Genomic DNA, 27,186 nt, shown 5'->3' with positions numbered 1-27,186 from the left:
CGGAGGCAGCCTCCCTCTCGGGCGCCTCTCCGGGCCCGTCGCCAACTCAGGGCTTCTGGCCGGGAAACGCAGCCCGCACTCCATGCGGAGCTTGCCTACGAGGGAGGTAAAGCTACCTTGGCCAGGAGGGCGCAGCAGGGCCCCGGGGTCCCTGGGGGCCCCGGGAGTGGGGCGGGCGAGCGCGCGGCTGCGGTTCTGAGCGCGGCGCCCGCACCCGCCGCCTCGGCATCACGTGGGAACCAGTTAGGGGTGCAAATTGCCGCTCCCGCCCCAGACCAGCTTAAGCAGAAACCCGGGGGCGAGGGCCCGGCGATCTGCATTTTAACTAGCCCTCTGGGCGATTCTGGTGTTTTACCGCCGACAGAGAAACGAGAATATAAATTTTCTAAAGATTCTTTAACGGTCCGGCCCAGCCCTTACCTGGACGGGAGGCCAGCAGGGCGGGAGCTACAACTATGGCCGGGGGTGGTCCCAGGCCGCCTGACCTGCCCGCGACCCCTCCCGCACACACGCCCCGGCGCTCGCAGCCCCCGCCCCCCGCCCGCCCCGCCGCCCAGCGGGAGTCAGGCCCGCGGCCGGGCGCGGGTCCCTTTCGCCGCCGCAGCCCCGCCCGCCCCGCGGCCCCTCCGTCCGCCCCGAGGCGGCCCCTTCCCGCCCGCGGGGTGTGCGCGCCCTCGGGGGTGGGAGAGGAGGAGGGCCGGGGGAGGGGAGGGGAGGGGAGGGGAGGGGAGGGGAGGGGAGGGGAGGGGAGGGGAGGGGCGGGCGGCTGAGCGCGGGGGCGGGGAGCGGGCGCCGCGCGCCGGCCGCCGCCCCGCCCGGTCGGCTGAAAGGGGCTCCCGCGGCCCGCCCGGGAGTCCGCGCGGAACCTCCGCCCCGGGGCGGGGTGGCGCCTCCCCCTCGGCGGGAGCCGACGCACCTCCCAGGCCCGGCGCCGCGGCGGCCTGCGGGGTCCGGGCCGGGCGCGGAGCGGAGCCGGGGCGGCGCGGCGGGAGAGCGCGGCTAAGCGGAGGGGAGGGCCCGAGGGTGGGGCGGGGCGGGGCTGGGCCGGGCCGCGGCCGAGCAGGGCGCCCGCGCCTCCGCCTCCCGGGCCGCGCCTGCCGGACGGGGACGCGTGTGACCCCGCGCGGGCGGCCTGCGCCCGGGGCCGGGGTGCGAGGCGGCGCGGGCTGGCGCTCCCGGCCGGGCGGGGCGGGGGGGGCGCGAGCGGGGAGGAAGGGAGTGCAAATATTGTCACTGCGGGGCGCGGGAAGGCTCCGCGGAGCTGGGGGGCCCCCTCCGGGCTCGGGGGAGACGGCCTGCGGGACGCCCGCCGCCCCGGGCTTGGGAGGCCTCCCCGACCGCGACGCGGACGGACGCCCGTCGCCCAGCTTCTTCCCGGTCCTGCAACGAGCGGGGAGAGCCGGCCGCCCGCGCCCACCTCCTGTCCAGTCCCCGGGGCAGGGTATTAACTACGCGGACTTCTTGGGGCGCTTCCGCGGCGGGAGCGCGCGGGAGGCGGAGTGCGGGCGCCCGTCCCCGCTCTCCCTGCTCTGCGCCCACCCAGCCTCGGCTCTAGCCCTGCGGTTCTCGCTGCGCGTCCCCTGACCTGCCCCCTTAGACGGACCTAGAACGGACGCAAGGTCTTTGGTGAACTGCAGGACACAACGCCCCGGGGCGACGTGAATCCGAAAGCGGCCGCACCTCTGAAGGTGCGGGGCCAACAACGCGCGGGGCCGTGCGGGTCCCCCCGGCTCCCTGCGCGGGCGGCGGCCTCAGCCCGCCTGCTCCCGAGCGCAGCGCGGTGGGTGCTGATGCTTTAAGTGACTCTGGGCCAGGGGGCCCCCCAAGTTTCCCCTCCAGCTGTGTTAGGAACAGGGACATACCAGGGCTTTTCAAGTTAACAGCGGGCGGTCATTTCCTTCCGCAGACTTCTAAACCTACCATTTTCCCACCTATTTCTAACCGTTTTGGAATTTCTGTGCTTAAATATTAGGTAGCTAAAGGGGAAGGAAATTCCAGTCTCCGAAGCTTAAACTTAAATAGTTTTGACTTGTTGGTAAATCAACAGCAAATCGCCTAATAAAACTAGTGGTAAATATCTATCTGAGGCTTAGTTTGAAACTTTAAATACCATACGTTAATTGGCCTATTTTCAGTTAAATCTGCTAAAATCTATTAAAAGACTGAAATTGAGCCAAACACTCTTTTTAATGACCTAATACCAGCCAGTCAGTAATATCACTAGTGCAGGTGTCTTCTAGCAACAACAACATGCTTCTTTTGGTTCGACTTTGGCTCTTCATAGTCTGCTGCACACCTCTTCTTAGAGTTTTATTTGATTAGTGTTGCAAAATTGCGGAAAACACTTTTGTCTTCCTTTTGTTCTCTAAGCTCAGGGGATTTCTTGAACCAAGGGAGCAAAGGGTTTTTGAGGTGGGTTCATTAGTCCTTCCGACATTTTTATGTAGAAAGCTTCAACTAAACTGACCTTGGATGGTACTAGCAAATCGTTTCAGTTTGCAGCAACTGCTTTTTCCAGCGTTATGGGATGGGGGTGGATATTTGCCTATGTTAAAACGGACATAATCTAGAAAACTACTTGAAGCAGCATCTACAGAAAAATGAGAACTTTCTGTCCTGAATCGCTGGCCTCCGGAAGGTAATGGGCATTCCATTTCAGGGCTGTAAATGCTTAGGGTAGACTCCAAAGTAGCAGGCTTTGGTTCTTCCAATGTTTGCTTTCTGCAGTGTTGATCAAAGACCAACGTGTTTGCTTTACCAGGCCCCATTGGAAAATGTTTTTAGAGCAATTACAGACATGATAATAATCAGTTCATCTTGTTTCCTTTACTTTAAGGAGCATTGGAAAAAAAAAAATTAAAAAGGAATCCTTTAAATAAAGACAAAGGAGAGGGAAAGAGGCACTGCATTGGCTATTGGGGGTTAAGTGCAGACACTTCAAGAGGAAAAGGTTTGGTCCTTACTCTCCTGCTCCTGAAGTCCTGCAATCCTGGTTCTTGTTTTGAATTAAAATGGGGCAGCCTTCTTTGATGGCCAGCAGGGTCCTTGCTATTTAAGATGGGGAATCCTCAGGCAGCATTGGGGGAGGGGTGATGCTAAGGGCTGGGGAGAAACAATGTTCGGGTAGGAAATTGCCTTCTCGGTATCTGAGCAACATTTGTTACTTTTCCATAATCCATAAGCAAGAATCAAGATATTTCTTAAAAAGTAACCTCTGCTGAGTACTGGAGTAGATACTTGTCAACCCTGAAATAAAAACGTGCCCCCTTTACCGCCTCGATGGGCGTTTCTGTCTGGACTTGGAAGAGGGACTTCGCACAGAGTAGGGCAGACGCCTTTGAACCCAGTGATTAGCGCCTCACGTCAGGATTGCCCTAGAGCTGATGTAGATATTTCAACCACCGTCTAAAGTGGGGGTGGCGTCTGTTATGTGTCCCACTCTCTGTAGGCTTATATCCTGCCCCTTAACCCAGCAGCCCTGAGCTCCGGGAAAGAACCTAAGGTGGCCAGCGCCGGTCTATTTAAAGGGGAGAGGACTGCATAGACGTGACGCCGTAAACAGCAGTAATCCAGTGTGTAGCTTGGGTTGATGAAATTAATCACTGTGATCCCTTCTGTTTCCATCTAGAACTCCCCAGTCCCCAGCAAAATCCTCTGGTCTTTTCTGGAGAAGGAAACTGGGCATGTGCGGCCAGTCGGGCCAGGGCCATTTCGAAGTCTTGCAAAACCCACTGAAATCAGGATTGGAAGATATTTTAAAATGACCTGGCCGAAGCTTTCCTGTAGGGATGAGTGGGGTGGGGGGACCCTAATCCTAAACTAGGTGGGCTGCGGGGGCGGGACTCACGCGATGGCAGTGCTGGACTAAGCAGATGCCGGGTTCAAAGCACACCTTTTGCTGTGGCCAACACATGTCCAGTTCGGTTCCCAAGGAAGCTCTCCGGGCTGATTCAACTTGACCCAAACCTGTGACTCATTTTCGGGGGAGAGTGGGGCCCGTGACTCCCTTCATTTTGGAGGCACTGGAACGTGTGGAGCTGTGGGCAACAGCTTGTGTGTGTATGTGTGTGTAGGTGTCAGAGCACACATTCACTTTCCAAACATCTTTTGAAGCTGTCTTCTCATTTGTAACTTACGAACCCAGTAAATGACAAAGAGCTTGATAGTATTATCAGATACCTAAATGCACTGTCAGTTTCCCTCCAAAATTAGGTTTTCCCTTTACTCTTAAAGTCCTTTGCTAAGAAATGTGTGAACTCACCATCCAGATTCCCCTCTAGGAAACACTGCGTCAAGAGAAATGAGTTACATCTATAATATGAGTAACGTAGATTTTTTTTAAAAAAATAAAAAGTTAAAGTGAAGCTCACAAAGACATCCCCATATACTTTGCAACCTTTCAAGGAAGCAGATATCTTTCACCTCCCCACGAGAATTATTTACCCTAATGTCCTCAAAGTGGCTTCTGCTCTCTCCACTTCTTAAGGGGAAAAAAAAAAAAAAAAACAAACACAACAACCACCTAGTTAAAGCCCTGCACCTAAGTTTTGGTTGGGATTCAATATTCTAAGCAAAATATGCTCAACAGATGATAGTAGAGATGAAGCCAGAAAACAACTCCAGCTATTTAAACTGCCAAATGAGACATAAAGCTGCATTGTAAAAATCATCTGGAAAACAGGTTTTCCCATTGAAGGCGCTGCGTGTTAATTACTGGGAGCTGGGAGGCTGGAGACCCGACGCCGGCGTTCGCCCCGCCGACGTAGACGGAAAAGTGCTGAGCCGCAGCCAGAGGGCTCCTGCTCCGACGCATTGCCATGCATGCCTGGACATTAATATGTGTTCATGGAGGGCTCGTACAGTACGAGGTGTTATTTCCTTATAAAGAAACACCAGGTCTCGCTTTCCATTCTTCTTACAAAATTATTCGCATTATTTATGCTACATTGAGCGATCTAATTTCTTCGTGATAGTCAGCTAATTGCTCTGGCAGGTAATTAGAAGCGGTTTACCACGCAAAGGGCTTTTGCATTGCCCCTCGGATTATTAAATTGCGCTGTAAATTATACCATATTTGCTGGGGGAAAAAATTCTTTTGAGCAAGTTCCCTTCCTGCGATCCGAGGTGAAATCGGCTCCCCACCCCCCCCCCACAGACGCACCCCTCCCTCGCCACCCCCGCTGCCACCACACCCCCTGCTTTTCCTGGACTCAGAGTCGAATGATTCTAAAGCACGCGATTTTGTTCGTGTTCACTGGGCCGAAATAACGTGGCCATTATGGCCTGAAATGGGCCAGGTTTGAAGCGAGCTTCCTGCGCGCCTGCAATATCCAGCAGGCATGTGGGAAAAGAGCGGCTTAAATGGGGACATCTGTTCAGTGCTGCTCATCTTACTCTTACAGCCAGGTCAGGTTAAGAGAATAACCTGTTCGCCACCTTTTTTCTTGTTAATAAGACTATTAGAAAAAAAGCGAGCGCACACATACAAACAACACTAATTGAGCTGCCCTATAAGCAAAGAATGAGACACACGAAGGTAGCCGCTGAGTTACAGGAGGGACTGTAAAAAATAACCCATTGGGCTATTTCGGGGAAAATCTACACAACTTCCATCAGAATAAATAAAAAAAAAAATACGTGAGCTCAAAAGTGCTCTATACAAAAATGGGATTTTAAGAACTCAACAAAGAATGGTTTATTTTCAGGTTTTTAGTTTAATAAAATTGACCTGAAGGTATAAATGCCAGGGGTAATTTTTTTCCCTTAAGCTTTCAAGTACTCTTAGGCCCCACACTTTTCGTGGTTGGTGTTATTTTGATCTGTGTTACCTCTGAGGGTCCCTTGACAAAACCCAAGTGGGAGCATCCTAGTTTGTTCCCTGACTTTAGAAAAGCGAACCGTGTCCCCTTTTCAAAAATATCACCCATTTGTAAACCTTGTACAATGACATGAACACATGTGTGGTTAAAGCCAGAGACCCGGTGCAGCTCCTAGATTATTTGTAATTAAACACAATTCCCAAAGTAACATTTATCTTCCCCGAAACTGCGATTGCAATTGTCAACCGTCTGGAGGAGACCACGGGGTAATCTGGGAGCATTACCTCCTCTAGTAACAGAACAGAATGAAAAGAAATCAATAGCGTTGAGGATGAGAATTTTGTAGTTTTTAACTCTGCATGTTGGCTGTGAGAAAGTGATATATAATACCAAAAGAGAAAACAGCCTAAACAAATCCATTCTAGGAAAAAATCGGAGAGGATCTTGTCCGAGTGTCTAAGTCTCTCTCTCTTGCCTTACAAAACAATAGACACACACACACACACACACACACACACACACACACCATTCACCCCAAGTGAGCGAACTCTCTTCCTTACACGTTTCCTTCATTTACATGATGAAGGAGGGCTCTGAAGTGCTGTAGAATTAATTATCAATTTCATCTGTGGGCTGGTGGAGAGCTGAATATGAAATATACCGCAGAGGACACGCCTGCCTGTGGAGCTAGCACTCGATCATATCAACCTACTACGAGGGCATGACCACTGTGCATGTAGACAAAAAATAAATAGAATTTTTTCTCCCTTTTAATAGAGGGAGAAATACCAAGTTAGGTAAATATCTTCATATTTTTCCTACCTAGACCTATGAATTTACTGATATATTCATATGATTGATACCCGGAGAAAATCCGTGTCTTCTGAATATATTCAACTGGAATGCCCTCACTCAAGGGAGTCAAAGCCCGTAATATCCTAAGTTAGATGATAAAGTCTAAACCGTCTCTAACTTTGGAATGTTTTTCAAGTGGAGGGAAGAAAAAAATTAAAATTAAGCAGTGGGATACCGAAGAAAAACGTGGAGTCAATGAAGAAAAAGATATGAAATGCTTTTTCAAGTGGTCCTACGTATTAAAAAAAAAGGGGGGGGTCACCAAGGCAATGCTTTGCATCCACCAGGAGAGCTTGTGCGACAGATCAAGTCACTATTGCTGTGCTGTGGTCAACAAATGCATCCAATTAAGCAGTTCCAGGAAAGTAAGGACTCGGCTGTAAAAGTGGCCGGGCAGTTTGAAACCGAATAACCTCACTAATAGGGGCTATTGTTCAGCGTGGAAGTTCCCATTTTCCAATCAGGAAAATACAGCCTTCTCTGGGCTCCGGCCGACTGATCCCTTCCCACCTACGGCTCAACAATCTGCCACCAGCGAGAGGCTTTTATTACCTCCCTTCCCAGGAAATGTTAGGCAAATTCCTAGCAAAGCCGCCCCAAAGCAGGAGTGGACAGCGAAAGGGCACCCCCTCAGGAATCCACAGGTCGGGTTTTCTTCTCAGTAGGAAAGAAACTTTGTCCAGGGAGCTGCGGACCAAGGGACACCCCCATCCTGGCCCTGCCCGCTCCTCCCCGCAGCCGCCGGCGGCGCTGGGCTCCCTCCCCATCCTTCTTCAAGCTTTATTTAGTAGCCAAAGCAACCGCGCGCCGGGTCCCCGCACCGTGGCCAGGGGTTGGGGGCGTCCCTGCTTTTCCCGAGAGGCGCCCGCCGGGATGCGCGGCAGCGCGGGGTCCGCCCGCCCGCAGAGCTCGCGCGCCCCGGCCCGCGCTCGGGAACCCGCGACGCGCGGAGCCCGGCTTCGGCGTACCGGGCAGACGGCCGCGCCTATATAGTTCACGGGCATCCCCTCCCCCTCCCCCGAATTTGTTTTCTCCAGCGCTGCGCGTAGACCCGACCGCATTTACGTTGAAAACCGTATTTGGTGTAGATGGGATGCCAGACACTTGAAAGCCTGGATAACTTTGATGTTTTCGACTATAAATCCCTAATTGTACTTAATGGTTACAAATGGCTTTATTTACTCGTCGCTGTATCTACACATTTTAATCTATTTAACCAAACAGCAGAGGCATATTTCACTCCCCACTCCCTGAAAAGGAAAAGCAGGGACCGAGGCCTCTAATTTGCTTTTAGGACCTTTCATTTCTTCGGCTGCGAAAGCGTAAGAGCTCCAAAGCGCAACATTGATTAGTCTTCAAGCCTGCCTGGGGGGGGGGGGGGGGGGGGGGGGGAACCTCTCCTTTTCTGCTGCATCTAAGGAGATGTTGATGTATATTGTAGCTGCAAGGTGTTAGATATACTTGAGCAAGTTGTTCCCAGGATGTAAATTAGGTCCCAAAAGCTGTTGTCCAAATCGAAGAAACAGAGAAATTAATCTGGGAGACTATCCATCATCACGGGTAATAAAGAGAAGGACATGGATGAGACAGATGATATGATTAAGGGGCTGTGGTCGTTTTAATTAACTTTTTGCTGTCCTGTAATGATCAAACTGGTCACCAGACCCGGTCAATAAGCATGTTAATATCAAACAAATAAAACCAGGGATGATTAAAAACCTCCTGGTTTATTAAATTTGAAATTCAAATGAAATTTATGCTGCAGATGCATACAGAATGCTAATAGATTTTAGCTTTATGGAAAGGATCCCACAGGTTTGCAAGAAACGGCAGAGTATCCGTCTAGCCCCTCCCTGCCAGCACGTGAAACTTCATTTGGAGTGGGGGAAACTTGAATTGTTAGAAGGCCTGCCCTTCTTGCCTTCCTCCCCCTTTCCCTTCCAGAACCTCCCTATCGTCATGGTATAATACTCAGGGGTAATGATCAGTATCACAAAAGGTAAACTGAGCTCTGATGCAAGGGGAAGTGCTTTGCTAGACAGGCTGTATCTACGAAGAACTACAGATGCTCCCTTATGGGGGGGATTTAAAAAGAATGGAGTCACTTCTGGAAAGTGGAGAAAGAGGTGCCATTAAGACTAGTTTCATTGAAACCTGAAGCAACATTATTGCTGTTTTAATGTTTGGTCAATTATATAATTTTTCTTTGTCTTTCCTTTTTATCTCTGCTGTCTTGTCTTACGAGGTAGGACCAGTGCTAACCACTTACTGGGGGGTGGGAGTGGAGGGAGAGTAGTACAAGAAAAAAATGCTCTTTGACCCATACTAATACTATGAAATAAATAGCAAACTTTTTAAATGGAAGTGGAATAAATATTTATATAATCTTCTAATGAAGAAAGATCCACATACAACCCTCTGTGAAAATCCCCAAATGCTGCTGGCCAACTTTATGCAAACTGAAGAATCCAGTATATTCATTAAACCCCCACACACTCTGTGACCCATTGTCATAGGAAGAATTCATGAGATTCTAAAGTGAATTTATAGAAAAAAAAACTTATGAGTAGGTATCTCAAAATAGTAATTTTTCAAGAAACAGTGGTTAATGCTTCTACTTACTCTCAGAATCAGCATTTAACTTTTTACTAGTCCTACCTCACTTCCTTCCAGAAAAATAGGAAGATAAAATGATTAAATAACTATTCATAGAAGGGAGTCTTCCCTAGAAGCTTTTTTTCCTTCTGCACCTTTGAGGGTGACGGTATTGATTAGAATTAAACCCTAAATCTGAACAACTGTGTATTAGGTCCTTAAAATGAATATCATTATAGAAGGAGACCAAAGCAATGAAGTTAATTCCCTTTTATTTGTTAAACGGAGTTCCCTCCTTCCCCCACCCCTTCCTCCTTCTGGGCTGGCCTGTCACGCCTTCTCAACACGCTAAAATCATTCAGAGTGGCTTGCAGGGAGAAACACGACATTTATGGTAAGCGTCAGCCTTCAGAGAAAGAAAGCAGTTCATTAATTTACTTCACACTTACTTCAAAGTGGGAGAGTGTACCTTACCCCCTTAATCAATAGATATGATGTACAGTCAATATCCCAACAATGTTAAAAAGGGGTCAGAAACACGCACCCTCACACCACAACATCAGCCTCAACTCTGCTCAATGAAACTTACACAAATTGCTACCTGACTTTGGATTTCAGTAAACCCCAGGAGGATTTTTTTTTTTTTTTTTTTTTTACATATCTAGAAGCTGTGATACACTTGAGGAGTGTTAAAAACACACACACACAAATGTTTACCTAGTCAAAACAAAACAATTCTCCCAGCTAGTAACATTTTAATCAATTCTGCCTTAAAATTAGATTTCTGAGAACATTTATATCTGCTTAGAAATATGAATTACTTTTTTTTTTTTTTTTAACAAATGAATATTCAATAGGGCTCCAAGGGCTGTGGGCTTTTTTGCTACAGTGGTGTGGTGCTTTCTGTGGTTTAAGATGTTTCCTTGTGGTGGCAGTGAAATTGTAATGACATTTCTGAAGGCAACTAATAACAGAAATGGGAAGCAAGTGACTAAAACCCAATGAATTTGAACTGAGTGTATCTATTAACATGCACACACATTCATAGATATCTGGCCCAAACTCTGTTAGACACAGACGCCTCCATACATGTGGTCCAAGATTTGTCAAAACCTTGTCTCTATTCTCAGATAAATAAAACCCACACATATCAATCAAAATCCTAATTTTTCTCTCAGAAAGAGGCAGTGGGGATTTCCTGTGAGGGCTTCTAAATTCCACAAAACGCTCCTCAATTTCTCACCCAAAGAAAAAACAATGCTCTCTCACCCCCTTCTCTCTGTAATCCTTTTGTGTTGAAATTTACTCATCGCAACGGGACAACCTCCCCCCCCCCCCCCCCCCCCGAGTGAGACTGGCACTTCCAGAGACGAATCCCCCCTCAGGAGGAAAAAGAACAGAGAAGAAAAAGCCACCGCGTGAAAGTAGCAATGCGCTCACATGCCCTAACTCACCCCTAAAAATACCCTTCAGCCTCCCCCCTTTCCTGTCCCTCCGCTACAGAGGCCGCAAAGGAAAGGCGGGTATTAGTACGATTTTCTTCAGAAATGGAGTGACGATGTCCAGGAAGTTCAGAAAAAGGTTTCTCAAGATTTTAGGTACAAGGACGCAGAGGAGGGCGGCGACTGGGACGGCGTTTGGACAGTTATTGACTCAGCCTCGCTCAACTTCGCAGGTTCGTTCTTCGTATCTGACTTCACTGCACGGTTCCTGTCCTGCACCCCAGCTTCGCCTCCCCCGCCCCCCCTCACACACACACACACACACACACACACGCGCACGTTCAAACAGCCTTCCTCCCCACATCAAGGGCACACACACGCATGCACCCTCCCTCCTCTTTCACACAAACACGGATCCACACTCCTCCCTCTCCCCCTACAGCAAACACACTCACACACCCCTTCCCTGCCTGGGTTTGTCACTCACAGTTACACTACAGTACACTCACACCTCTCCCCTCAACACTTGACTGATCCGTCCCTCTACCCCCCCTTATCACTCGCAGTTACACTGGCACCCACCCCCCCTTCTCTGCCCTGTCCCTCCCCTCCCCCCTCCTCGCCACAGCCAGTGACACGGCCGCACTCCCATCCCCCCCGCTCTCACTGTCTCCCAGCTCCGGCACACACGCACGAGATTACATTGTTACACACTCACTCGCCGCCTGGTAGCACACCGCCCCCCCCGCGGCCCGCGGCGCGGATGACCTCACGGCGCGCGCGCGGCGCGGCCGGCGAGCCTGCAGATTGGCTGGCGGCGCCTCCGCGGCACTTCAAAGCCGAGAGGGAGCTACAATTGCGGTGGAATGGGCGGAACTGATCATTGTATTGCACACCTCTAAAAAAAACACTGCCTCCGATTTATCAATATAAAAAAGATCCTCTGAGAGGAGGAGGGCACTTTTGTGTGATGGCAACTTCACTTCTAGGGGTGAGTCTCAGGGTTTTCTCTTGCTGGTTTAATTAGTTTCCTTTTATTGCCGATCGGAGGGGGTTAAAGTCGCCCCGGCCAGGCCACGGGCTATCAGTCTCTATTGAGAGCTGTTTTTTTTTTTTTTTTTTCCTTCTTCTTCTTCTTTAAATACAAGTGAGTTTGGAGAAAAGAAAGAGGGGGAGAGGGGGGCAGAGTCACTTTTTTCAGCACGGGAAAGGTTCGAAGGGCACTCAGACGAGCCGCCTCGCCGCGCCCGGCCGCTCCCTGCCCGGGGCCGCGCGCCCTGCCCATTTTACACGCGACGATTTCGGGGGGAAAGAGAGCAAGTTTTTCTTCCTGGGCAAACTGCAGATTTTCCCTCTTCCCCTTAAAAAATTCCGCAGCCCGCCTGGTCTTGCAGGTACGTTGAACCCCTCTCATTTTTTATTTTATTTTATTTTTTTACTATTGTAAACAATTTAAAAAAAAAAAAAGAGAAAAGAAAATGAAAAGAACAGCAGAAAGAGCGAGCGAGCCAGCCGTATAGTTTGACCTCTTTTGGCCTGGGAGACACCGCCCAGGATGGGTGTCCGGGGACCGGAACAGGGTTTTCAAAGCTCTTTCTGGGTGACTCGAGAAGCGCTTTTAAAAGCAAATCCCATGGTTTTCCTCCCAGGCTTCTCGGCAAAGGAAACTTCCTTTCTCCCTAATCTGGACTTTTGCGTGCTTGTTTCGAAGTGCCTGGGGTCGTGCGTGCCAGAGGGTGTTGCTCTAGGTGAGACTATTTGTCACGCTCTTCTTTAGCATGGCGCTTTGCTCCCGAGCCAGACGCCGGCAGCCAAACTTGTCCCCTCCCGTAGAGTAGGAAGCGGCCGGGCGCCGGCGCTGTTGGGGGAGCCAGGTGAGTCGGTGGCGGGCACGCCGCAGCGAGAGATGGGGTGCAGCGGGGCGTCCGGAGGGCCACCAGAGGTCTGATGCCGATGTCTCTCCTCCCCCCCCCCGGCCCTCTGCCCCTCCCCTCCCCCACCCCGTCCCCGCTCCCCCTTCCCGCAGGAAGAACCCAGGCTGGGATCCACTCCTCTGGCCATGCTCGCCGCTACCTGCAATAAGATCGGCAGCCCCAGCCCGTCTCCCTCCTCCCTCTCGGACAGCTCCTCTTCCTTCGGCAAAGGCTTCCACCCCTGGAAACGCTCCTCGGCGGCCTCCGCCGGCAGCTGCAATGTAGTGGGCTCCGGCCTCTCGGGCTTCGGCGTGTCGGGGGCCTCGCGGGGCGGCGGCTCGTCCTCGGCGGCGGCGGCGGCCGCGGCGGCGGCGGCGGCGGCCGCGGCGCTGGTGTCCGACTCGTTCAGCTGCGGCGGCTCGCCGGGCTCCAGCGCCTTCTCCCTCACCTCCAGCAGCGCCGCCGCCGCCGCCGCCGCCGCCGCGGCCGCCGCCTCCACCGCGCCCTTCGCCAACGACTACTCGGTGTTCCAGGCCCCGGGCGTGTCGGGGGGCAGCGGCGGCGGCGGCGGCGGGGGCGGCGGCGGCGGCTCCTCGGCGCACTCGCAGGACGGCTCCCACCAGCCTGTGTTCATCTCCAAGGTGCACACGTCCGTGGACGGGTTGCAGGGCATCTACCCGCGCGTGGGCATGGCGCACCCGTACGAGTCGTGGTTCAAGCCCTCGCACCCGGGCCTGGGCGCCGCCGGCGACGTGGGCTCGGCCGGCGCCTCCAGCTGGTGGGACGTGGGCGCGGCCGGCTGGATCGACGTGCAGAACCCCAACGGCGCGGCGGCCTTGCCGGGGTCCCTGCACCCGGCCGCCGGGGGGCTCCAGACTTCGCTGCATTCGCCGCTCGGAGGCTACAACTCGGATTACTCGGGCCTGAGCCACTCCGCCTTCAGCAGCGGCGCCTCCTCGCACCTGCTCAGCCCCGCGGGGCAGCACCTCATGGACGGCTTCAAGCCGGTGCTGCCCGGCTCCTACCCGGACTCGGCCCCGTCGCCGCTGGCCGGCGCGGGGGGCTCCATGCTGAGCGCGGGGCCGTCGGCGCCGCTGGGGGGCTCCCCGCGCTCCTCCGCGCGCCGCTACTCGGGCCGCGCCACCTGCGACTGCCCCAACTGCCAGGAGGCGGAGCGCCTGGGCCCCGCGGGGGCGAGCCTGCGGCGCAAGGGCCTGCACAGCTGCCACATCCCGGGCTGCGGCAAGGTGTACGGCAAGACGTCGCACCTCAAGGCGCACCTGCGCTGGCACACGGGCGAGCGGCCCTTCGTGTGCAACTGGCTCTTCTGCGGCAAGCGCTTCACGCGCTCCGACGAGCTGCAGCGGCACCTGCGGACCCACACGGGCGAGAAGCGCTTCGCCTGTCCCGTGTGCAACAAGCGCTTCATGCGCAGCGACCACCTCAGCAAGCACGTGAAGACGCACAGCGGGGGCGGCGGCGGCTCCGCGGGCTCCGGCAGCGGGGGCAAGAAGGGCAGCGACACCGACAGCGAGCACAGCGCCGCGGGCAGCCCGCCCTGCCACTCCCCGGAGCTGCTGCAGCCGCCTGAGCCAGGGCACCGCAACGGCCTGGAGTGACGCGCGCGCCGAGCCTGCCCCCGCCTTCACCTCCGCCCACCCCGTCCGTCCCGGCCTCAGCTCCAGCCTGTCCCCTGCACAGCGCGCTGTCTGTCTCTGTTCCTCTCTTCTAACCCCCTGTGCGACTTGACTTTGTGTGGGGGATGTGGACTTGTAAGTACGCGCAGCAATGTCCCGGGCCCGGGCGTCCCCTCCCCACCCGCTTCCACCGTGGGAGCCCCGCGCCCCCGGGACTGGCGCCCCGCGGGCCTCAGCCGGCGCCCTCGTTCCTCCGCCGGCTGAGTGACGGGCCTTTCAGAGGGACGCGGCCCTGGGTGCGGAGCTGGCCGCTGGGCGCGAGCCCTCCGGCCGCGCGGGGCTGAGCTGCGCCTGGGAGGCGCCGGCGGAGGCGGGGCGCCGCGCAGGGTTTCCCGCCCGGGCTTCCAGGCCGGCCGGCCGCTGCCCGCCCCGCCCAGCTGCGGGAGCTTTGTGCGGGGGTCGTCTGCCCGCACGCAGATCTGGAGTTTGGGGAGTTGAGCTGCCCCGACGTCGGCTCGGCCTCTTTTTCTTTGTTCCCCGAGGTGGAACCGATGCAAGTCTCAGCTAAGGGCCGTCTTGGTGAATCGCTGCAGCAGCCTTCTTTTCATCTTTATAACTTTTTTTTTCTTTTTTAACTAAAAACCTAAAGAAAATTAAAAAAAAGGCATCCTTCTACTTGGTTTCCCATCTAGATAGCTTTTCCTCTAGCCGTGAGCAAGTCTTTCTCTCAAAACTATGCTAATATCGATCCCAAAGTTATTTTGGTCACATTAACTTAACTTATGGGGTGGGGGTGGGGGTGAGGGTAGGTGTCTTTCTTATGCAAAATCCCCTTTCCGGTGAGAGCAGATTCACTATCTCCGTGTTTGTCTTTTTCTACCTCGGTTTTCACCACTCCCGAGCCTAATCTCCATTTTTTTTTTTTTTTTTTTTTTTTTTTTTGGCTAGTCCAGGACATCAATTTGTATAGTACCCCTATCTGTAAATTCTTGCAATTCATTGAAGATTATTAGGGTGAAACTTTTTTTGTGTGATTTAAACTTATAAACAAGTGAAGAAGCTATCGTTTATTTCAGACGAGGCTGTAGTTTAAATGCCAAAAGAGGGAATATAGGGGGGAAGAAACCTTTGTAAAATATATCTGAACCTAATGGTTTGTACAACTGGAGAATCGTTCTAGATTAGTTACCAATTAACTATAACTCCACCAGTGTGTGGGTGCGAGGTGCAGTTGTCCAGGAGACGATTTTGTATAGTATTTTTCTTGTACATTACTTCCAGTAAATATTTGAAAATATATTGAAGTAAACTTGATTTTTTTTTTTTTTTGTTACAAGAAAATATTAAGAGTTATTGTTGCAGTTCTGATGAGCTGAGCTGCAGGTTTTTGGAACTCACTTCTGGAGGTGCAGAGCCACAAACGCACTTTCGGGGCCTAGTTTTGCTCGAATATTAATTAAGATAGGTATCAAACTGTAACTAAGACAATATTTGATAAATGTGGGATGACATTTAATTTAATGGAGCATGTACTTATTTGCATTTGCTGGCAGTTCAGGTATAGTTAAAGTGAGAGTTCTCCTATATTTCATAACTGGGTTTGCCAAAACCCATGTATTAAATAAATTGTCCAAGTGAAACTCAACTAACTTTGGCCTTTGTGTATTTCCTGAAGGTAATATTGTTAACTGTTAATAAACACTCCTGACACTACATTTAAATGTTTGCAAATTCTGCAAACTAATTGCTCATTGTAATGTTGAAATAATTTGGATATTTCACATTGAAATGAAAGCCTTTCTCTGGAACATTTTAGACTTGCATTTTAAATGCATGAAAATGTAATTGATTTATTTGTAATATTTTAAATGGTATTAATAAACTCAGATACAAGACTAGGCCAGCTAATTTGTATTGTTTCCTGTTTAAACTATGGACATTTGCATTTTATTTTCAGTTAAATGTCTAATTTAAACAAAATATAACCCTGTTTTGTGGTAATATTTAAATAACAGCCTTTAATATTACTTAGAATGACCTATTTGGCAAAACTGTTTTCTCTATTTACCAGGACAAAGATGATAGTGTCTAAGAAATGTAATTAATTATTTACCAGTAGATTTAGCTCAAAGCATCAGGATTTACTGACCTCTTAAAATTTGAACTTAAGTTACCAAACAATTCAAAGAAATTTCCTGTTTTGCTTCCTTCTCACTCTCCAGAAGGAGTTAGGTTGATTGCATTTGGTATTTAAAAGGGCAAGACTTACACTGGAAGATCAATACATCTAAAATAAAAACATGGGTTCGGGGATAACTTTTGTTGTTAGGGGTGAAGGAGGTCAAGCTAACAAAAGCTTGTTTTTGGCATTCCACGTCTTAGCTAAAGATTATGTAGAGGTAAATATCAGTAGTAGATTCCTGTTGAAATGAGTTATCTGTTCTTTTAAAGTCTCTAAACAGCCACCAAAGAAAAGGAAGGTTAAACCTTAATCTATTTACTAGGCTATTGTTCACAGGTGTCAATGATGCCAATAAAAAATATTGTCTTGTTATGTCGAAGTGCATTTAAGCAATGGGTTCCTTGAGCCATACTTTGAAACATAAAAAAAAATACTTTAAATGTTGATTGCTGTTATATCAAACTATTTCACTATTAGATTAACATTATTTTGAATCAAATTGAATAAAAAGTTAGTGTGTTCAGATTCTTTTAAGTTTAGCTTCTTTCTTTCTGATTGCATTCTCCCCCCACCCCAAGTTCAGCCTTGGCGTGTATCTCGAACTGAAAATCTTCCATTGAAATGTATATAAAGTCCTGATTATCCATATAAACAAGTGAAAATACAAGTGCTATGAATATTGTAAATTTAGAAGGAAAAAATCGATTAGGGGTAAAATATTTTAGGAAATGCAGTTCGTGCTTCAGTAGCAGACTGTCTTGATCTTGCTCTCTTGCAGATATTTGAGACCTCCAGTCCTTATGATCAGAGCAAGTTAGCTCTGATTCTTTGGTATATTGTAGCTCTAAATAATGGTTTTAAAAAGTAAAATGGTCTCTTTCTGTCACTTTCTTCCCAGGAGTAACGCACAGAACACAGTTTAAGTGTTGTTTCTTTTTTATTGAAAGTTGCAGTGCTGAGGAGGAAACGGTTCTGAAGGAGTTAAATGTAGTGGCAGGTAAGGAAAGCTGCTCGATACATTTGTAATACCAGTTGTGTTACATACAGATCACATTTGATTTAAGAGGCGGGTGATGACAGAGATATTGTCTAGAAGAAGATTTCTTGGGGGTGGCTGAAGGGGGGACAGGTTTTTCTGTAGTGTAAATTGCAAACTTTCGCTTTCTCCCGCTCCTCCCTCCCTCCCTCCCTCCCTCCCTCCCTCCCTCCCAGTGCTGTCGGTGTATTTCGTTGTGATGACTCCTGAGCAGTGTTTCTAGATTGCGGTTCTGCAGGGTGGGCCGGGTTCCCTCTTGGGGGTGGATGGTGGGTGAAGTGCACAATTGTGATTTCTCCCTGCCTTGTCTGTGATAAAGCACCCCTAGCAGTGCCTTGGAGGCTCATTCAGATGAAGCCAAATGCTGGGTTTCACTTTGAACCAAGGGACAAGCTTCCAGTCTTGCAGATCAAGGTAGAGTTAAACTAGTTGTTGACCCAGAGGTCAGGCCAGCGTAGGTCAGTCCAGCCTCACCCAGCCTTTCTGTTGACCTGTTTCATTTCCTCCCCCAAACTTCAGCGTTTCTTCCCTGTTCTGCTGGCTCCTCTTCTGGATGTTCTTTTTTCGCTTAGGGACATACGTGACTGTGATTTGTTGAGGTTGGGCTATCAGTGAAAATATTTTATGATAGAAATGTAATTTAAGGAAATGTGGTGCGTTACGTACTCTCGTATTAACAACTGATCTTCGAAAAAGTTCCTCATGGGTTTGCCTGCCTTCCGCTGTCCTCTTACCCCAATCTTGGTGTAACTTCTCAGCTGAGCTTTCCTTGGGGAGAGAATGCTGAAATTAAAAATGAAAGACAAGCAGGGGATGAGACTGGGCTCCTGAGTGGGCAGATTGATAATCCCGCCATGAAAATGTTCATCTCCCCTCAGGTCTTTTGGCGAGGTTATCGAATGCAGTGTTATAGCAGGCAGGCAGGTGGGGGAATTTCTTCCAAGTAAATATTTTATTTTTAGAAAATTAGCTAAAAGGTCAGATGATGGTTTAGGTTGGTAAATTAAGGCAGGGATTTTAGAGGGGAAAAGTATGGATTTGAATATTCTCCTCTCACCTGAAATGGTAGAGCAAAATATTATAATGAAAGAAGTTCTGCATTTTGCTAAATTTTTCATACAAAGAGCCTCAAAGGGGGATTGATTTTATGCAGTTATTTTGAATAAATTGGGGTTCTTCCCCCCCCCCCCCCCCCCCCCCCCGCTGACTTTTTGCAGCTTCTGTCCAAACGGGGCATTATTTCCCCCTACACCCTTAAGAAAAAATCAGGTATGATCAAGTCTTTTTCTTTTGAAAAATATGACTTCTACAGTTGTCTGCTTTTCTTAAAAAAAAAAAAAAATAGCCCAGTAGATTAATTCTATCAGTGCATCTAAAGAAAATCATGTTAAGTAAAGAGTCAAAAGGCGTGAAGTGCGGACTAAAGCTGTACCCGCTTTTAAGACTTGTTCTGGGTGGCATCTTTTGAAGACTTTGCTCCATATACAATCGTTGCTGTTGTTTAAAAAATAAGATTCCGAATTTGCTTGTGGCCCATTTATTCCCTGTTTCCGGATTAGAGGAAAGCCGGTAATTCCTTGCTCTCCTGGGCTCCGGCCGCTGCGGTTGAAGGCGACGCGCGCCAGTGGGCACCGCTTTGGGGTCGCCGCGCTCCCTGTGCGCGCAAGTGTTGATTCGCTATAGTCGGGGGGAGGGGGAATCTATTTTCTTTGGTCCCTGGGCGCGTGTTTAATTTAATTTAATTTTCTACGGAGTCTCCTGGCGGCGGGGAAGCAGCCATCTACATTTCGCTTTGGCTCCTAACGACGGTCGGTGGGGCTGTGAGAGCTCCAGGGACAGAGGAGAGCTTGGGGGGGGGGGGGGGGGCGCTCGCGACACCTGGACTTAAAGCGCCCGCTCCAAGCGGCCGATTTTCACGCCGGTCGTTCGAAGGCCATTCTTTGCAGTCCGTCTACGGGGCTTCTTTTAAGCCCATTCCCTAACTTTGCTTCTCGGGCAAGCACGTCTGGCTGTGCGGGAGGGGACGGGGCAGGCGCCCTCTGCTTCTCTTGCAGGGCTCTTAGCCGAGGTGCGTCGGGACTGCCCCGAGTTTCCCTCATTTTCCTTTTCAGTGAATTCCGGAGGAGCCTTTGAGCCTGGGGGAATTTCCCAGCCTTTATAAACGCTGCCTCCTCTTTTCTCTCCCGGCTGCTCCATGTGCCGTGCACGCTGCTCCCAGAAGGACCCCGGAGAACCCCGGGAAGGGCTCCGCGTGGGCGAGCCGCAGGGTCCGCACGCACCCCCCTCCGCAGGTTTGCAGTGAAGCGTGGGGCAGCGGTCTGGGGTCTTCGCCTCGAGCCCCCCGCCCCGCCCGCCGTCCACCTTGCGCTGCCCGGCCAGCTTCCTGCGCGCACAAAGGCACGGCGGACAGCGAGCGCCACCCTGTGCCCCGCGCCCGCTCTGCAGGCACCCTGGGCGGGCAACGCCGGCCGCCCTGTGCTTCCCCGAGCCCCGGGCCTGCGCGCACCCACCCTGGGCATCTCCGCAGGGAGCCGCCTCCTGCGTGTGCCTCCTGGCGCGCACTGGGCTGGAGGGGTTCCTTCCCTTCCAAGGGTCCAGATCCGCAGGACCCTCCCTCCCGCTGCCCTCAGCAGCCCAGCGAGCGCCGGGGCCTGGGGCCTCCGACGCGTCCCTTGCGGGTGGCGCGCCCCGCGCTGCATCCTGCGGGGCCATCGGGCGCAGACTGGCCATCCTTCTTCCCCAGCTTGTTCGGCTTCCTCTCTCCCGGCCTAGTGACCACTGCCTGCCCCCCTTTATAAATACAGATGTATGGCCGGCGTACCCGTTGAACAGAACCGGATGTTAGCACGCTCACCCCCAACCCCAATAACCTTCCTTGGGAAGCACTCTCCCCTCGTTCGCCTCTCGACCCCTGGGGAAGCTGGGCGCATTGGGAGTGCTAGCAGCGTCCTCTAGGCCCTGCAGCGGGGTGACATCGGAGAGGGCGGGGGTGGCCCGACCGGTCCGAAGGAAGCGCGCGCTCCCTTTGAAGGTTTTAGAGAACTGCCCGCAGCTCGGCTGGGAAGCGCAGGCAGGCAGCCAGCTCCTGGTAAACCTCTCGCCAAGCCCGTCTTGGGGCCTCTAGGACTCGGGCCCTCTGGTCTTGGAGCTCACCATCCAGGCTGGGCCCACGGCTCCACTCTGCGCTCTCGAGGCATGCCAGGGAGTAGGCTGGGCACTTAGCGATGGTGGTGCGCTCCCCATCGCGTGCACTTAGGGCACCCTGCGAGGAGGCTGGAGCATAAGCATCTTCCTCAACGCCTGCGTCCAGGGGGTTCTCAGGAGTTGCGCACCTGCGCGGGGTCCGGCTCCAGCCTTCGGGGCCTGCGGTTAAACCCACCGCCTCCCCTGACTGGAACCCCTGCAGCGGGGAGGGCAAGGGCACGGCCTGTCTGGTCTGCAGGGAGGGCCCCCTACGCCAAGCCTCTGCAGCTGCCCATAGAAGCGCTATGGCCGCCAGGACCCTCCTTCCTTAGTCTGGAGGTGACTTGAGCCCTGCCCCCCCCCCCCCCCAGTCGGGAGAGCGGGGCGAGCGCTGGAGCGCGGAGCTCTCGCCCCCTGGGCCCAGGTGCCGCAGACCACTGCAGGACAGAGTGTCCAGCTTTGATCTCCTGTCCCAGTCGTTCTTTAGCACCGAGGGGTGAGTTTAAATTAAATTTCTTTCTCCGCTGATAAGTCCTAATGGGCCTCAGAAGGTGAATAATTATGCAGTAACATTTCATGGGTGGTTGGAGTGGGAATTCCCGCCGCGCTGTCACTAGGAACAGAATCTCCCCGGAGCTCAATGCTAAATGAAGCTTCGCAAGTAAGCTACAAGTGTCTTTCAGATCTCGCTGCAGACGAGCCAGTCCTTCCCTGCTCTCACCTTTCTTGTCCCTGCAGAGCAGTTTGTCGTCACTTTTTTCATTTAAGTTTTATTTTGTGGTTTAAAAATACTTCAAAAATCTCTACTAAAGGATCTTGAGAGTAAAAAAATATTTGCTTTGGTGATTAAGTATGCATTGCCATCAGGACAAAGTGCACACTGATGCAAGCTGGGGCTGCATTTTCCCGGAAAAAGGCAGATTTCCTGGGATTTGCCTTAGAATACCTGGATTTAGTCTGGTCACCTCTCTTCACTTATTTTGGTGAATTCTACTCTTGCTCGATTCCTGGAGCTGCAGCCATCAGTGTTCTCAACCTACCTGGCTTGCAGCTCAGAAATGGACTTTCCATGGGGTGAGGTTAAAAGGAAAAAATGCATCTGCTGCTTCATTCAAAACAGTCCTCTATCTATTAGAAAAATGTAGACAATTATTTAAGGTTTTGGTTTATATTTAATTTCCCCCCAAGACAGGTAAGAAACAGCACCAACAGTTTGAATATTTCAATGGGTCATGACATCTTGAAACTCAAAAGGAAATCAGACTCCTAACCTAAATCAAAGAAACCTAAATTTGTAATTTAAAAGCACAATGGGACTCTTTATTGTTTTGTTTTTTAAAGAAAACCCTTTATATTCCATTTACATCAGTGTTTCATTGCATAGCATTTCCCTTGTTTATTTTTCTTCCCTTTAAATTTCTTCCATTAAATAAATTGAGCTCCCACAAGCTTTAAGATTTCTAAATCAACACATAGAAACTGGAGCCTGCTTATCAAGTTTTCACTCCTCTCTTGGCAACTAATTTGAAAGGACCCAAACAATGAGTTGATTTACAACATTATGCCCATTTCACCCTGTACTCTAAGAGAATGTTGGAAAAAACCTCACTAATTCAACCCAGGGTTATCTTCGCGTCCTTAAGGGGACCAGTCCTTCCAGTTTTGGTTTTTAGCCACTTCATTTTAAGCGCAGAAGAAGGTCGAGGTCCACCTCCCCCCAAGAGTTCAGGAGGTTGTCTAGTTCAGCTGAAGTGAAAGGATTTGTACGGCTCCATTTTGCACCCAATTTAATGTCCCTCATTACGCAGGTACCATAGCATCAGGTTTCCCGTCACTTCAGGAGGTTTTGTGCTCAGTCTTCTATGCCAGTCAACGCTGCGTTTCCCTTACCCACTTAGCCTTATTTTGGCTTGCTTTTTGCGCATAAGCAGTTTCTTTCCCCTTTCAATTTAAGGAACAATGGCCTTTGTAAGGGAGGAGAACCTAGTGGCAGGTGGGAATGTATCTGTAAGATATTCACATTGATTTAGTGATGTTTAAAAAAATATCAAGTTATATATGTTCTTTCACAAAATTTATAGATATATGAATTCTCTCTTTGGGAAAAATAATCATTTTATAATATTAAATTACATTTCTTTCCAAACTTTAAGAAATTAAGCTTTTGCAGGTGATGATTCAGTTGCCTTTATACTATTAAGCAAATTAAGTTTTGCTCTTTTTCTCAGTAAATAACTATTTGGGCTTAAAACGGCAATGGTTAAGTTCTAGTAAGGTACACATTTTCCCATGCCCTCAATAGCAACATATTTTAGTTTAGTGTTATAATCAAATGTTGTAATATGAATAGAGAGCAGTAAAACAACCTTGTAAATATTTTGGCAAAAGGACATTATATATTCTTCACTTGCATATACTTTGTAGAAAGCATATGATTTACTTATTTAGTATATGGTATAATTATGAAATGTGAACATATTCTGCATAGTGACATGTTGACTTGAATGTTTTACTATGTATACCCAGGAAAATCAGAATCAGTGAAGTGTTCCATTCTCATAATTTCACCTGTTTCGTGGAGAAAATTTTTGTTTCAAAAGATGGGTATAATAGTAAACCCTGTTATGCAGAAATGGCATTTATGTCTGTGAAGTGGTTTTGGAACTACTCTTGTTATTTTATACTCCAAAAGCAGTGGTATGTTTTTACTTCATTTTTTAATGTAAACTTTTCATTTTGGAATAATTTTAGAGTTACAGAAAAGTTGTAAAAATAGTACTGAGTTCCAGTTTTCCCTATTGTTAACGTCTTACATTACAATGGTATATTTGTCAAACCTAAGAAATCAATATTGGTATATAATTTTTAAAAAAGAAAAAAAGCAACAAATGTTGCATTGCACATGTCAGTGGTAGATTGTAGCTTAGCAAAATGACAACTTCTTTTTGGTCAGCTTCTCATGGTCAGCTTGCCCATGCAGAGACTACATACTAAGTACTAAGTTACTAGGAAGCTAGTCCTCAGGGATGGGTCTTTAAAATACAGTTTCTTATAATAAAAATTTTTAATTTTTTCATAGTTAATTAAAATCTAAGAAAATAGATCTTGTTCCGTTTTCATTTTTATTTCATGTATGGAAGCGTCAGATTAAATTTTGAATGGTTGATAGTTTCACTACAAATTATCAAAAATTTATTTTTAGTAATATTTTATTTGTAACCTAGGCCTGTTTTTTATTCTGCAATTTAAAATGACTTACTTATTATTATTGTCCTTAATATAGTAACCACAAAATACAAATAATCTAGTAATTCTACTTATTTCCTCCGTATTTTTGAAGTTAAGTTTTAGGGTCATTTTTTGCTAAGGAGCTGTTTCTCAGAGTATAGAAAGCTTTAAAACCTAACGGTTGCCCTTGCTGGTGTGGCTCACCGGTTCAATTTCCGGTCAGGGCACACGCCCAGGTTGTGGGCTCAGTCCCCAATAGGGGCCGTGCAGGAGGCAGCCGATGGATGTTTCTCTCTCATCCATGTTTCTCTCTCTCTCTCCTTCTCCCTTCCTCTCTCTCTAAGATCAACAATAACAGACTTTGAAAAACAAAGGTAATTAAAAAAAACATACCTGTTGGTTTTTTTGTTTTGTTTTTTTAAAGTACAGATAAATGTATCTCCTACACTCCATGGAACAATACATTTACCTGGGTTTTTGTCTTGCTTAAGATTGTAAGGAGTGTCATAAGAAAAGAAATATATTTTTTATTTAGAATGTACTTACATTCTACCTAGATAAAGTACAGGATACACAGTTAAACTTGAATTTTAGGTAAACCACAAATAATTTGTTAGTATAAGTATACCCCATGTAATATTTGGGACATACTTTTACTAAACATTACTTTTTTTAAAAAAAATTCAAATTTAACTGGATGTCCTGATTTTTAAAATGAAATTCATATATCTTTAAGGACAAAGCTTTAAAAAAAGGCACTATAAAAACAAAGTAACTCATGCCTGTTCATAAAAATGCTAGGGGTAGCATTCTGTACTATTTCAAAAGGGAAATGAAGGCCATAATGAAGTTAGGGTTTATCTGTAGGGTGAAAGTTGATTTTTCTATTACTCTTTTGTGCTTTTTATGTTTCAGCTTGCTTGGCTTCATTCTGGGCTATCCTTGCACATTTAGAATATAAGTAGGATCCTGCTGTAATTAGAAACTACATTTACCTTGCTTTCAAGAAAGTAATATTGTGCTGATGTTTGCTGGTTAGCATCTCCACACTTTATTATATTAATGCTGTTTAAAAAAAGAGGTATCTTTATCCCTGGCCACTTTGGCTCAGTTGGTTGGAGTGTTGTCCCGTACACCAAAAGGTGGCGGGTTTAATTCCTGGCCTTGATTCCTGGTTGGAGCACATACTCAGGTTTTAGGTTCGATTCCCCAGTTGGGCCTCATGTGGGAGGTAACCAGTCAGTGTCTCTCTCTCACATAGATGTTTCTCTCTCTCCCTTCCTTTCTGTAAAATCAATTAAAAAATTACAGATATTATAAAAAACAAAAACTGTAAACATTATTTTTTAAAAAGGAGATATCTTTCAAAACAACATCCTAATTTCTATTAATTAGATTAAGGCAGTTCAGACCCTATACTGAAATTTTGTTCCAGCAAATTCTATTCTCCAGGTACTTTACACCCACCCCTGGTTTAATTGCGCTTAAACTGTACAAACGTGGACTCCTATCTTCCTAGAAGTCATGTGTAAGTTGTAGCAGCAGTACTGCATATGGAATTCACTTGCTAGGTATTCCATTAATTATGACTAAATAATTGGACATTAAAATGCTCTATCCCAGGAGAGTTTGTTTTTCCTCTGTGGAAGTATCCCTATAGAAACAGAGGTAATAGCCACTCATTTATACATGGCATCTTCTCAAAAAGCAAGCCATTATTTACTTTAACAGTTTTCTCTTTTGTGGTTAACCTATGCCATTGATTTAATTTTTTCTAACAACTTCCTATCTCTTGATAATTATTGTGATTATTCCACAAGTAATGATTAAAATTATGTGTTGCTTATGCACAATATAGGCTAATAAGGGATGAAAGGGGAGAATGAACCTGGCACCTAAGGTTTATGCATCTTGCCTTCACATAGCTCAGAGAGTAAGTAAAAGCAATACTAACAGGCCACGCAGGCCAATCAGATCAATCATTAAGAACAATGGAGGCAGTGTTATACCCATAAATGGAATTTATTAAGGACCTAGGCTTAAAAGGTAGCCACCCCTTAGATCCCGCTTTCACCAGGCAATATAGCTATTACTGTGAGTTCAGAAGGAACTGGTAAGTGGGACGTTTAAAAACACTTATTTTGGAGGCTTGGCTTGGTGGTAGCAGTCCCTGGAAAATTAAAATTGGGACAGGTTCCCAAAAACTGCCATACTATTTTTTCCATTTTACTTTGTTTTATAAAACCAATTAGATATTCATTTGGATTAATAAATATTTAAAAAATAAAATGACCTCTGTGAATTCCAAGGGAGGCATTCACACTCAGGTACACATCTGTCAAATCATGTTACCTTCATCCTAATCCAAAGACTTTCCATTTCATTTCTAAAGTTCATTTTTTTTTTTTTTTTTTTGAGAAAGGTACTCACTGAAGATATTCTAGAAAGTATAAGAAATTGTGAAAAAGCAGAGAAAACAAATTACCTTAACCCCATTTCTGAGATACAACTGATTCTTTACTCATAATCTTTTTCTATGTGATTTTCTTGTTACATAAATATACAAGTGTGTAACCTGCTTTTACCCCTATTAATATTAAAATAAATTTCCCTATTAAAAATTCTCTGCAAACATAATTTTAAATGTTTATGAAATACTTATCAAGTGGTTTATAAAATACTTATCAACTTTTTATCTACTTCCCTAATACTGGGCATTTAGTTGTTTCCAAATGATTGACCATCCTATGCATCACTTTTTGTTCTAATTCCTGATTATTTCCTCAGGATACTAGAAAAGGAATTCTTGAAGGATAAGAACATTTTAGAGAGGCTCCAAACAGAGACAAGAGAAATGCTTAAATACAACCACTAAATAGTCTTAAACTCTGAGTAATTGGAGGGAAGGCGATGGTGAGCAGACTGGACTCATTAGAGTGTATCACATTACATCACATCTTCAATCTAGCCTCAGCTTGTAGTAGAGGTAAGAGTTTAACTTACAGTGATATTTTAAATAACTTGCTTTTGCTCAAAATTTTTAAAAATCAAGTCAACAAATACTGAATGTCTACTTTGTGTTCATATTTTGTGTTAAAAATAAGCCTTGAGCATGATCATGAATCACAATAATAATTTGAGAACTTACTCATAATTGTAAAATAGAAGTTATTTCTGGTGTTCTTTCTTTAAGGAAAAAATTATTTGAAAAAAATAAAAATAACCGCATCATCCTGCCCTTATGACTCTTAAAATTAACTACTTAAAAATTTAACAATATGTAGGCATTGTAGTAT

The 27,186-nt window shown here is 47.9% G+C and overlaps 1 protein-coding gene across 3 annotated transcripts; it reads left to right on the top strand.

Moving 5' to 3' along the window:
- The first annotated feature begins 11,613 nt into the window (after window positions 1-11,613).
- Window positions 11,614-14,243, top strand: SP8 (Sp8 transcription factor). Of its 3 annotated transcripts, XM_087821197.1 has the most exons (3): window positions 11,630-11,702; window positions 12,489-12,585; window positions 12,738-14,243. In XM_087821197.1, exon 3 carries the CDS (start codon window positions 12,771-12,773, stop codon window positions 14,241-14,243), a length of 1,473 nt encoding a protein of 490 aa, XP_087677323.1. In that variant the 5' UTR covers window positions 11,630-11,702; window positions 12,489-12,585; window positions 12,738-12,770. The 3 variants fall into 3 exon arrangements, with proteins under 3 accessions (XP_087677322.1, XP_087677323.1, XP_087677324.1); XM_087821196.1 differs by lacking the exon at window positions 12,489-12,585 and having other exon boundaries at window positions 11,614-11,702; XM_087821198.1 differs by lacking the exons at window positions 11,630-11,702; window positions 12,489-12,585 and adding an exon at window positions 11,971-12,105.
- Window positions 14,244-27,186: the final 12,943 nt, after the last annotated feature.

This window comes from Miniopterus natalensis, chromosome 10 (assembly GCF_054644295.1).
Source record: "Miniopterus natalensis isolate mMinNat1 chromosome 10, mMinNat1.hap1, whole genome shotgun sequence".
In the NCBI taxonomy this organism is placed as follows: domain Eukaryota; kingdom Metazoa; phylum Chordata; class Mammalia; order Chiroptera; family Miniopteridae; genus Miniopterus; species Miniopterus natalensis.
This window is presented reverse-complemented; position numbering and strand designations above follow the sequence as displayed.